Here is a 13,449-nt window from a genome sequence, read left to right on the forward strand (position 1 = left end):
GGTCGCGTACTGTAAAACCGCTGAATACTACATAAGAATTCAGCCTTAAATTGCTGGTGGATTTTCTAAACTTTTTAATTATTGTTATTTATGTGTTAGGCTTCAGAGTCACAATTTCTAAAAATTTGTGTAACGCTTCAAAAGTTTTCGTAAATAAAAATTCGATGTTTACACGTGTTGTGTCTATGCAACAATTATAGATATATTACACACTATACAAGTAGTGACAAATTCTTATTTTAATTTCAAATCTAAAAGTCATGATTGTTAATGAATAATGCATTTCAATATTAAAATTACTATAACGTATTTATTAAAAGGTATTAAAAATAAAATATTTATAAAAAATATGAATTTTAAAACAATAGTATAGTTACTTTTTCAAAACTATTAGATCTTAAAAAATAAATTTTAAGAGTTAAGAAGACACTTAAAATTCTATAATTATTTTTTCATTAGACTAACGATAGTGATCGTTTTTAGAATGTATCCCATAAATTTATACGAAGGCTTATTCTCTCGAAACATTTGGGTCTCATTGTATATTTCAATGAGCTGGAGAGGATTTATTATTACGTGCAGCACTCTTTTTCATGGTGTTGTTAAATCTCTCCGCCGTTTCACATTATATGTTTCGTATTCATAGTCTGAGCGAAAATTGCTCCAAGAGCACGGTAAAGGTTATATGAGCCATAAAGTAACTTCAGCTTACCTTGCCGATCTTTATTTATATACTGGAGATCCTTCTAACTTTCTCTTCACATTAGCTTTCCTTCCTTCCTCTCACATTATTCGTACACTTCGTTCTTCGGTTGTTGAACAGTTTTTTTATTTTGCAATACAAATGTAATTTTTAACAAAATCGGTCGATTTCAAATCGTTCTTACCGATCGAACGGAGACTGGTTCAAGATAATTCGCTAACTTCACAACGAGGTCTCTTCCTGTAATTCTGAATAATTCTGCCCTCTGGCGTAAAGCAGTGAAAGTTTAAAGATCCATTTCACAAACAGTTATACCTACTCACAATATCAAATTTATTTTCATAACGTAGAAAATATAGGTGTATTTTTTCGTTTCTTATACGAGTAAAACAACTGACTAACATACATTTGTAATATTGTAGAAGTATCCATTTTAAATTATTTGTTAAATGCAGTTTTAATTTGAAATTCATTTTTTCGCGGTATTTTATTTGAAATAGTACACCACTAAATTATGTTACGTAATCGCATTATACAATTACTACAAAATGATTATCCTATGTTGGCACCTCTTGTATTGTCCAGTTTTAGTACCACCAAAGTATTTAAAAGAAGAGAACGAGACAAATCTTGTGAACCAATCCCTGTAGCTGTTGTGAGTATCTATATTAAATTTTATTAATACAGTACAACGGAATAGTACGCAAAATATGTTATCTATTTGCTAATCTTATAGGTTAAATATTTTTTTATTTGTAGAAGTTAAAAACCAGGTTAACACCAATAACATGTACTGAATGATTACTGATTTTTGTGTTTTGTGATTAGTCACTTCGAAATTGAGCAGTAAAAGGTATTATTAAATGTCAAAAAGACTTCAATGCTAAAAATAAACTTTGCAAGCGTTTTTAAATATTATTCCAAATGATGTAGCGCATATGATGTAACAACAAACTAATCTTTTTTACTTAAAATGAAAGAATACAAATAATATCATTTATTAACACTGTTTATTATTATTTATTTAATATTTAAAGAAACATAATATTAAAAATAAATGATGGTTTTAGTAGAAAAAGATTAATAATATTTTAGTTACCCTTTTTAACGCCATCTATATAAGTATATATTAATTATACATTTGTTTTTAATGAATGATTATATGAATAAATCAATTAACATAGTCAAGTTTAGTTGATTTTAAGGACACAACAATAAAATATTGAATGCGTATACATATAAAGAATAGTGAAGAATATTTATACGCTTTTTATGTTAAAGCTGTTTACGTGTTCCGACGTCGTTATTGCGTTCAACAAAGCGTTAGTGGAATTTGAAAATAAACTTAATGAATGCAACTTTTTCCATAAAATTGATATTTTAAAACCTTTCTATATGTTGCGAATTACTCCCCATAGATTTTCTTATTTTGCGAGTACATTGCAATAATTTAACTCCACTTATTTTATTCATGGTTATAATATAGAATATTCCACTAGTTCTTTCTTGTGCTTTTCTTTATAGTTTGTAGATTATATAATTGTATAATTATAAATAGATTATATAATTAAATAAAATGTTTCTTCTATTGGTAAAAAATTATTTTACTTAACAAAATGAGGATGACAGTTCAAACAGGTTCTTCTTTGAGCACATATTCAAATTCATTTAAGAGTTCTAGATAATTTGTTATATTTTTTTGCGTTTTACATTCTAACCTTTCTTTTTTTTATTCCTTTTTTTGAAATGGATACATATAATTTTCATTTCTTACGTAAAAATATTAACAACGATAGAAAATTATTCTGACAACCGAGAAAGTAGATAAGAATATGTACCTAATTGGTATTCATCTAACACTACCGATTCTTCAAAATATTTTTCTACTTCTAGGAGTTTCTACGTGTCGAGTTTAGTAATTTTATTTTTAATTATTTTCTTTATGGCTTTATAAATTCGTCAAGTCAGAATTCAATACTTTTCGTGTGTAGTTTTCCTGTATGAGTAAATACTATAACACAGGTTTTTATTTTCTACACCATTCATTTTATTTACGCGAAAATACAGTGTAATCTAATATAAAATTCTGAAGATCATAACTTTCGCTCAGATAAGTTCAACATCCATTATTACTTCGAAGTGACACACAATTGATACAGATTTGCCTATATTTTCATTCCTTACACTTTCCAACTTATTTGCATTCGTTATCTAAGTTTCCCTAGCCGTCTAGATTTTACGATCTTCTAACTGTGCACCTATACACCGATCGTTAACCCATATCCTGTTGCCTTCTACCAGACGAGTTAATTTTCATTTCGGCAAATCATTTGTCCACCTGTCTATTTGACACCAGAAAAATAAATAAACCGATATCCGATAAATTCACTTACTAACAAGTTGCTAGTTCTTGTCTTTTCCAATCACTATTGTTGTGTAATAATTATTCGTATATTACATATGTTGCTTGTCATTTTAATGTTATTTAATACTTCATGAAATTGAACCGAGTGACTAATTGAATATAAATACAGAGATATATAATACCCGTTAGCTTATTTCGATACATTCATGATTTCACAATTTCTATTTCCATGCGACAATTTTTAATATGAAATTTCTTATTATTATTCATTATTTTTATCGATTCGTTACCAACAATGATTGTTAATTAATCTTTATTACCCACTGTATCCTTCAAATGACTATTGTCTTTTAATATTTAAGCTGATTCATCAAAACCCCCATTAATACTTCATATTATTTATCAACTTGGTTAACCTACTTTTAAAACATGATTATTTCAACACGTGTTTTTTATTATCCATCATGTAATAACTTAAAAAGGTTTGAAAAAAATTAATGTAGATTACATAATTCAATAAGACAGCAAGTGTTACGCTTAGTTTGCAGCAAAGTGTAGATTCATAATTCAGCTAAAAATAACTGAGAGTAACGAAAAAATTAGATTCATTGCGAGGAATGAACGTATGAAATCTTTTTCTCATGGAACAAGAAATAATTTGCAATCAACAACAGCAGGAAGCCAATGAATTAAAAAAAAAAGAAATAGATTAGTAGGCTGGCTGTCGGTAATATTGATATCGAACAGTTTGCTTAATGCTTATGTAACTGTAATTTATAGTAGAAACTGAAGTTATATGTAAAACACTGAATTTCGTTCCGAAGTTTAGACGTTCTCTTGTTTACACACCTAATTATTTCCGCAAGTTCTGCATTAATTTCCGCGTAGAAGATTTTTTGCTTCAGAACAGATTTTTGCTTTGGTTTTATATGTTTCTTGAAAAATATACAGCGATTGTTTTATGCAAAGAGAAAACTGGAATCTACATATGTGTACGTGCAAATATTTATTACAATACGAATTAGTATTTTTTAATAGACTAACTCATTCAAAAATCAATTATTCATTTCCTCATATATAGGTGTAATTCTTCTTTGGTCTGCCTTAATTTTTCCTTAGAATATATTATAAGTGCGTTTGTTCGGCATTTGACGAATATATACATACTTCATTACTTGATTTTATTGCGTGTACAATAAGAGATTTACGAAACTACATTTCACAGTTAACAGGTTAAGTAATTTCAAAATACATAATAATTATGAACAACGTTCGAAACAAATGAATATTGAGTTTAATCAGTGTGTTTCATTGCAAACATTTTAATCGTAGGTATTATGCAGTTGCGGCTACCTTGATGGTACCGAAATATCAGAAGCTGTTTCAGCGACCATACATTTATGCCAGAAAAACCTGAAGCCCGTGTTTTACGCGCCGGATATAGACATTTGTGAAATTAGTGATCATTTAACTAAAAAGGCAGATAAAAATGCGTCTTCTAGAAACGCTTTAGTTGAAGCAGCCCGTCTGGCTAGATCAGACATAAAACCGTTGTGCACATGTGAATCTTGCAAACATGGCGCACTTGTTATTCCTGGAGGATTTGGTGCTGCAAAAACGCTGTTAGTATGTCTACAAACAATAAAAAATACTGTAGCAGCTTAATTATTTTATTGCCTTTAGTGCCGTTGTCCTGTACAGTTTTTAAAAATCTATAAGAGATTGCCACATAGTACAGAAATTAAAATGATATTTCTAACACCATGTTTATAAGCACTTGTTGTTCAGAACTTAACAAAATGTAGACAACACAGTTATGACTTTAAAAGATTAATAGTGACAAGGTATACATGTATTATAAAATACCTTTATGTTTTATAGTTTTAAAAACAAAAGATAATGTTTGTATATTTTAATATGATATTTAATGATAAAAGTATAGTAAGAAATAATAAAGTTTAATATGATAAGGTCTGGTGCATACAAATTGCATATAACTTATTGTAGATATTAAATGACGTAGGACTACGACAATGGCAGCCGTCATAGAATCTAAAATAGCGTGGAGCTATTTAAAATATTGTCAAACAGCATCTAAAGATGCATGATATATTATAATAGTTAGATGTAATATCCATGGTAAATTCAACGAAAAAGAGCGTTAGAAAATTCTGTATTAAATTCGATTTTATGTTTATTTTATAGTTCCTTTTATTATGATAGAATCTCCTATATAAATACGTTGCTATACGAATATTCAATTCTCTTCACATCATATGTTAGCACACAAACAATTTAGATATAAATTGATTGTTTTCACTTGTGATTTACACGTGTTTCAATATGACCAAGACAGAAACGCGAGGTGTTAACTATATATTTTTTAAGATTTCGAGGTTATAGATTTTGTTGGCAGGAACAGCATGTTTCTATTGCCAAGTCAAAGGTAATCTAATAATCAGACTTTGAAAATGCACGTAAAATAAGATTTTCGAGAATATAATTAAAAAAATATAATTACAATAGAAAATATAATAGCTTTTCTTAAGAAAATATAAAAGGCACATTAGATATTTATATATTTTCTATATTTGTTTATATTATTAATATTTTGTGCAACTTTCAAGTTCTCCGTAAGTGGGCAAAAATCTGAAGTCTAATGATGACTTGTGGTAACATATAATAAGGTAGTAAATAGGGACAGTGCTGGTACGGAAAAAACCTATAAATGTGCGAGGATATACAAATTTAAAAAATCGAACAACTATGAATGAAAAATGACATAGTGAACAACATGTACTAAGAAATGATCAAAATCATGCCTATGGACGTTAATATATCTATGTGAATTACAGAATGTCATTGAATTTCGCGAATAACATAATTGAAATTTTGTTTTCACCTAATTATAAATATTTCATTGTATTAGAGGTCTACTGTAGAGATTATTCTACAAGAATAATTACATTAAATTAGGACCTTAATTAGTACGCCATGTAAAAAATGTATAGGCCTATTTAAAAAAATATTAGTGCACTTAAAGTTGCATAAAATATAACTTTGAAAAAGACCTCTTACTTAACACTTAGCTGTTGCAATTAAATTATCTTTTCTTCTAATATATTTCTCAATCGTGAAAAATAAACGAGTACGTTTCGCTTCTACGCGATAATAACATATGTATTTTTATGTTCTGTGTATTTTCTGAAGGAGCAATTTTGCTACAAAAGGTGCCGATTGCACAGTACATCCTGAGATAGAGAAAGTTATCGAAGATTTCTCTTGTGATAAGAAACCAATTGGAGCAATTTGTATTTCAAGTGTTCTTGTAGCAAGAGTGCTACAAGGCGTTAAAATTACACTTGGGAAAGAATGTGAGTTGCCAGAAAATATTTTATCCACTGTTCTATATCTATAAATATACAGCATGTTATATAAAATGTTACAACTATGTCTGTTAGAATGTGCTTTTACTTAAAGTAATCGTAGAATTTCTTAACCAAATAGTAGACCCCATTTAAACTACTTAACTTCATACAAATTTTTATCTATTATTTATATTTTGTAATGTATTTCATGAAACGTGTATGAAATATTTTCATTTTTATGCCTGCTACAGCTAATAGAGAGGTTTATTATTAGGTTGTCTCATAAGTTTGTGTCATGGTATGTTTATACTAAATTATACTTCTCGTGTTACGTTTTGTAATCACAGCGTCATACGAAGACTTGGGTGACTAAACCTTTATGCTTCAGCTTGGTAGAAGGTGTTTGAAAGAGATAGGTCGTAAAATTATAAGAATTTTATATTTAATGAAATATGATTTTATATATAGTAGAAAAATAAACGGTACGAACTTATGCGACGACATAAAGTCATTGTAAACTATCTAGAGATTTAATAAAATGTAAAAATATTATAGTAGATTGCAGTGGTTAAGAAATGATTTATATTTAAATATATATGTATCTGTGTCTATTAATTAACCAGTAAGTAAATTGTTTATGTTCTATAAAAAATATTAAAGTAACGTGTATAGAATTTATATAAAAATCTTTACAACAAATTCTTCGGATAATGTTGTTCGAATGTTATAATTGCTCACAGCGTTAATAAACAATTATATATCTAGCACCACCAGAAGAATGGCCACACGCGAATGCTATTGAACAAGCTAAAAATATGGGTGCCAAAGTGGAAATGAAAGACGTAAAAGGCGTCACTAGAGATAAAAAGCATAATGTCTTCAGTACTCCGGCTTGGATGTACAAATGTGCCACTTACGCAGACATTCACAGTGGTATTGGAAATTTGATCGCTATGATGAAAAAGCGTATCGATTAGAATTTTTTATGACGTAGTGGATAGAAGTGTATACGTTAAGTGTATTTGTAACTGAGAAGTTTTGTACTGTAACGACTTGTAATCAAGTAATTGGTATTTATGCATACTTGTATTCTCTGCAGAAAATATAATGATCGTTACTTTCAAAAGTACTTAATTTTTCAATGGATGTTTATGTATGTGAAATATAATTTACTTACCTCCAGTGACGATGTGTTACTTAGAATTCGTAGGTAAAGATCGTAGGTTTTCGTATTATCGTGGTTTATGGAAAAATAACTTTATTTCGATATTCAATCGTGTCTCTTGTAGTGGAGAGAACAGTGTGAGACACAATCTTCGAAGATGCTTTTACTCGTTACTTGCAACGCTTAAAACAACCAACAACAACTGTAACAACAATAAACCGAGCTCTCTAACGAGGAAGTCGTATCAGTTTTTCCTGTTCTGAAACGTAATACGAGCCTCTGTCGTGTCTTTCATCGAAGATCCGATCGTGTTTTAGACTTTCTCGAAGAATGAAGAATTTTCAAAAAATTTCAGGGTATATTCGTGCGATAATCGCTTGCGCATTAAGCTGAACACAAGTGGAAGAGTCCGTGAGTACATATAAGTTTAATTTACATGAATAAAATGAACAATGCCACGTCGAGCCGATAAAAATTAAAAGGAGAGGTTGACAGTCTTTGTGAAATTGATGAAACGCACCGAGAGATTCTGCACTTGAAAGAAGAATACATACTTATCTACGACGGATCTTACGTTTACGTCTACTAGCTAGAAACAGAAATGAGGTCCACGAACGAATGCATGTTTATCGAATGAAGGTGGAACTGTTTATCCGGTTCCGCTTTAGTTAAAACACTAAAGAAAACGCCAGAGACAGAGCTGTATAATTTATTTACAACATTGGAACGCGAATGGATGCTCTGCGATTTTTCTCCGCTAGAACGAATACGCACCCTTCGATAACGCACACCTCGAGTCTCGCATTTTCACTCGTAAAATGATCACGGTGACGCAAGATCGCGCGTGCAGCAAGCACGCAGCTTGTGAACGAAGATTAACGCTGGTCTATGCCTGTGAGTCACACGCGTCTGGCCAAGACTCACTCTAGCATAACGAAAGTGCACGCGCAATGCGTCCGATCAATTTGAAATGTGTCCCTGAATCGCTGATAAATGAGTTTGCCGTGCTCTTCCGACACTGGGACGACAACTCGAACGTAAGAGCTCAATAATTAATCGATCGATAACAATAACCACCGATAAACTTTCCCTTTGTGACTAGGAATTTCGATTCGGAATGCTCCATCGTTTAGAATCTTTCGAAACAGCAGATACGACAGTACTCTTTACGAAAATTCTAATAATCGCTAATTCAGTTTCAATTAATTTGCATACATTAAATAATACAATTATTATTCTCACCGATCAATTAATGATTCTTTACAAACAGAATACAATTGACACCGAGCTATTCGAGGTTTCAGTTACTTTAATCAACTAAAGCTTGCCCGAATACGAATTAGCATTAAATATAGCAGCACACTCTTTTTATCGCTGTCAGTTCACGTAGAACGAGACGACTGTTAAATCGTAAAATTACGTGCTACTTTAAATCGATTCAACCGCTCCGACCGTAAAATGTTGTATCAAATTGAAATAGGTTTGCAATCTTGGAACGCGGAAATTAGAACGGAAGTTTTCGCGCTATTCAACCCAGCTCGGAGCATTTTCAACCGATTCAAAAATCCAAATTGGTTTGCAGTGGCTTGCCGATCGTTTCGAAACACGTGAACGTCCGCTTTATCGTTGCCCCTTTCATATTCAGCAGAAGTTCCTCCGATAGTAGGATACGACAGCACTTTTCAGACTTTGATTCTGATCTTGTGGCCAGATTCCGTGCGTGGGAGAAATCCCGAGATCCGCGTCCACACTACCACATAACGCGAGTTCCGGTGGACATTCAGCTGAGCGCCAGTAAGGGTTCCATGCTCATGCGAGATCTCCTGGCTTTGTCCTCTTCGTATTGCCTCATCTTTATCAGTTTCCTCTTGCCTTTGCTCTCCTTTTTCCTCGGTACTTCTGTCGTGGTGATGGCCTCTGAGTTCGTTTGTCCCTCCTCTTCTAGCATCTTCAGCGTTTCGATGATGTTCCTCGGCTCTGTTATGCGACCGGTCGCGCTGCCATTGTGATTGGCGTACACAACCGACAGATGAGAGAAACTGGACTTGGGTGGTGCGGTAATGTCAGCGAAATCTCTGAAGTTCGCGAAAAAGTCACCGCCACGAATTGGTTGAGGTTTTGGATTTCTGTAGTAGTTTGCACGGCCACGGTAATAAGGATTGTAGGAAGCATCGTCCGCTGAATACTCGTCGTTTTCTTTCTCTTCCGGGTAGTAAGTGCCACCTCGGATGACTCCGAAGTTGCCAGAGCCTAAGAGAGGGTGGCCGACGTCTTTTGCTGTTGTTGCAGTGGCTTGGTAACCACTACGGTCGCGTTGGAAGTATCCTAGGAACCTATTAGGTCTGTATCGTTGATCTGTGAAAGAAAGTCTGTGATTTGCGAAGAGTTCAGCAAACGAGGGGAAGAAATTTTGACTATCTGTTTCCAGACTTTTGTTCTCAAAATCTGATGCTTCAGTTTGAGTCGTCTCGTCGGTATTTTCTGCTTTCTGGTCACTGGAAGTGGTTTTCACGGTAGTAGGACCTGCCGTTTCGTCTTTATCTTCTGTCATGTCTGCAGGTGTTTCGCTCGTTGCTTTCTCCAGACTTTCTACTTCTTTCTCTTCTTTTTCATCTTTTTCTTCCTTTTCTTCTTCTTTACTTTCGGGGTCAGCGCCTGTAGCATCCGGCTCCATATATATGTCCGAATCGTCACCGTCATCGTATTCTTCATCTACGTTAGATGCAGACGCCACTGAGTCCTAGAACACACAGAAGATGTCCTTGTAACAACTTCAAATTTGAGTTTCTTTGTAAACAATTTTTGCTTTTATTATAAACAGATCTTATAATATTTGTAAGTCATTCATGTGTATAATTAGTATTTCTTTATGTAAATTAAACACGGCAAACTGAAAAATAATTTCCAACGAGTAACTACTTTATATTAACTAATCAATGGATGTATATTTATAAACACTAATATTTTGGTCAATTAGATTTTGAAATTTTAACAAAACTCATGCAGCTAAATTTTTTTATTCAATCGAGGTAGAAGGTATATTTAAAATTTCGCGTATTTGTTATACTGTTGTAAAATTTAACGTATTACAGTAGCTACTGCAAATTTAACACTGTAAGAGCGATAGCAGTCGCTGATAATCGACTCCTCTGATTTATTTGAAAACAATCGTAACACGCAAGGTAATCAATGTCAAATGAAAATTTTTAATAACGTAACTAAGCTCGTAATAGTGTAATGCAAAGATAGTAACGTCAAATAATAATTGTTCCTGCTTGCCTTTGCTACAAAAGAATAACTCTGCGGAAAAACGGTCAAGATTTTCGTGATGCTTAACGTGTTAATGTGAAAGAATGGAATAGTAGAGAATTAGACTATTTAGTATTTGTGAAGTCAAACTGGTTCTTTACACTGAAAAGTGTATCTAATGGGATCTAAAGCATACAAGGAATGGTATATGCGACATAATTACATGTTACACTGTTTGGCGCATCGAACCGGTCCTCGGTCATATTTTCAAGAGCGTAACGAATACTTGATGGCAATGGTTTCTGACCACTTTTTCTGTGTTTACGTCTATCCCACGTAGTAAACGGTTATTTTCACATCTAAATTTTCACAATTTAAGTCTAACGAATTAAAAAGACATTTTCGTCGAAGATTGATTGCACTTTCCAGTTTAAGACAGGGACGCTCTAGCATTAAAGGAGAAGTCTTTAAGCAGTTGAGGCATAACGAAAATATGTAGTAGCCTTATTCGAATTTTATAAAATTATAAATACAAAAATAAGTTAACGAACAAAGATAAAAAAAACTGCAATACCATGATAAATAAAATTATTAAATAATTAAATATAACACTCTATAGATATTATTGTAAATTCCTTAATTAAGGTTTATTAGTACGTTATGTTTTGAAATTAAAAAAAAAATTATGACTACGCAATTTTACCTCAAAAAATTGGTAATTTTTCTTTTTTCGCAGAATATACAAAATTCTTTATTTCTTGATAATATTGAATCTCTGACAATATTAAAAGTTATATCAAATTTGGAATTGAACAATAATAAAACAAGTTTGCAGTTTAAAGAATACAAATTCTGTTTGAAATGTTTATATCTAGACGCTACCATCGGTGCGGTTATCTAAAGCATCACTATTGCGAGGGTTAAACAATGGTAAACTTTCTAGACCGAAGAGATTGCTCTTTATTTTGCAATCATGATGCTGCAGAATTTTTCCTTTCTTTCGACATTAGTGTTACAATTTATACATTAATTTTCTCAAGATCTCTTGATGGTAATAAGTAAATAGGAGATTTTCATGTGAAATAAGAGCTTGTCGATGTGATGTAATAAAACAAGGATCAAGTTAATTTATAAACTTAAAAACGTAACAAACAAATTAATTTCCTCTCTTACTAAGGAACCTTCGCTTCTAATAAGTTGAAAATAAAGTGACATCTTTAAATTCTCATAAACATTTTCCTACCTTATGTTATATATACTCATATTTGTCGTCAATGCATAAACTACGCTGTCTGACAAGTTACAATTTTCGAACGATTGGTACTAGGTGAGTTCTCGTAGTGTTACATCACAAATTGTCCTGCTAAGTTGATCTTGCTAATTCTACCCTGTCTATAATTGAGATATCTCGCTCGTAACAAATGCAGGCATTATGTCGTGAAATATAGTCTTCAAAGACTAGAATGCGCAAACTTGTTTTTGTAAGATCATTTTTAAATACGGAAGCATTAATTACACTATATCGATTCGATTATACTTAACTGTGCCTTTGCATTTAATTCAGCCGTTCACTTTATGATCAGCTATAAGAAACGTACATACTAATAACAATGTTTTTTCATATTGTTTTAAAATTTACTGAAATTTTGTATATTTTATGTCTAAAAATAAAAAAAATTGTTCAATCAAAATGTCAGTAATAAAATACATTTTTATGTACAGAGTAAATGAGATTGATGGCCATATTAATCGACGGGGAATTTATTGCAGAGCCTAAATCAACTAATGTATGCACATTGCCTATAAAATTCATATTGACGAGTATTGAAATGCCAATTGAATAAAGAAGCACTTAAGTGACATTTGTTCCTGTCTGTCCCTGACGACAAAAACAAAAGTGCTTTTCAAACCAATAAACATGTGATGGGAAATGAAACAATTTACTGGATTCATTGTGCGGGCAGTAAGGTCTTGTTAAACGACAAGTCGAGATGGATAATGTGTGTGGAGGTACCTTTCGCGGCGCTCATTGACTGATCGCATAAAAGGCTAGGGGGTCTACCTAGTAGGACAACTCTACCGTGTCCTCGCCTTGACATTTAAGACATCTTCGTGTCGACGACCGGCTGCAAAACTAGTTATATAGCTGGTATCATGCATATGACGTGTACACGAGGCTGCGCCTATATCTGTGCCGTTTGGTATTACGCGTGCACCGTTATCTACTTAAGGAACGTGCACGTGCAGACGAGTGCAATACTCACGCGTCAATGTTAATACAGGGGATAATCGCTGGAATCAGTTGCGACACACCGGCAACACGCCTAGTATTGTTACAAATATGTCAGGTCAACACGGCGCGCCGTGATTACTACAGTTGATCACAAAAGTAGACGATCGCACTAGGTGCTTAGATGTTGTACGTAAAATTGTGGTATGAACTGATAATTTAACCCTTTGTACTCGATTTATTTTGAGTGTTGTTGAGTATAAATACGTATTTATTTTTAGGGAAATGAATTGAAGTAATTTACAGCGGTAGAGTTCAACGTTTTATACTTACTTTATTTATTTATTATTATTATAAAATTTAATATTG

At 32.3% G+C, this 13,449-nt stretch overlaps 2 protein-coding genes across 6 annotated transcripts in view; one reads left to right on the forward strand and one right to left on the reverse strand.

The window, feature by feature from the left end:
* Positions 1-1,241: 1,241 nt before the first annotated feature.
* Positions 1,242-7,502, forward strand: LOC116430752 (ES1 protein homolog, mitochondrial). The gene is made up of 4 exons (XM_031985297.2): positions 1,242-1,358; positions 4,401-4,690; positions 6,279-6,442; positions 7,202-7,502. Exons 1-4 carry the CDS (start codon positions 1,263-1,265, stop codon positions 7,411-7,413), a joined length of 762 nt encoding a protein of 253 aa, XP_031841157.2. The 5' UTR covers positions 1,242-1,262; the 3' UTR covers positions 7,414-7,502.
* A 507-nt stretch (positions 7,503-8,009) lies between these two features.
* The window catches only part of LOC116430751 (uncharacterized), a 134,329-nt gene continuing 128,889 nt past the window's right edge, over positions 8,010-13,449 (reverse strand). For 4 of the 5 annotated variants that reach the window (XM_076364334.1, XM_031985293.2, XM_031985295.2 and 1 more), the window contains one exon: positions 8,010-10,341. In XM_076364334.1, coding sequence (XP_076220449.1) covers positions 9,382-10,275 — 894 coding nt within the window. In that variant the 5' untranslated portion in view covers positions 10,276-10,341 and the 3' untranslated portion in view covers positions 8,010-9,381. The remainder of the gene's footprint in view (positions 10,342-13,449) is intronic. The other variant, XM_031985294.2, reaches the window with a different exon arrangement.

This window comes from Nomia melanderi, chromosome 2, assembly GCF_051020985.1.
Source record: "Nomia melanderi isolate GNS246 chromosome 2, iyNomMela1, whole genome shotgun sequence".
Taxonomy (NCBI): Eukaryota; Metazoa; Arthropoda; class Insecta; order Hymenoptera; family Halictidae; genus Nomia; species Nomia melanderi.

Excerpts from the sequence above, each read along its gene's own strand:
- LOC116430752 (XM_031985297.2), top strand. The coding sequence starts at position 1,263 with ATGTTGGCACCTCTTGTATTGTCCAGTTTTAGTACCACCAAAGTATTT. Across the intron at positions 1,359-4,400 it reads AACCAATCCCTGTAGCTGTT|GTATTATGCAGTTGCGGCTA; the intron begins GTGAGTATCTAT and ends TTTTAATCGTAG. Across the intron at positions 4,691-6,278 it reads TTTGGTGCTGCAAAAACGCT|GAGCAATTTTGCTACAAAAG; the intron begins GTTAGTATGTCT and ends TATTTTCTGAAG.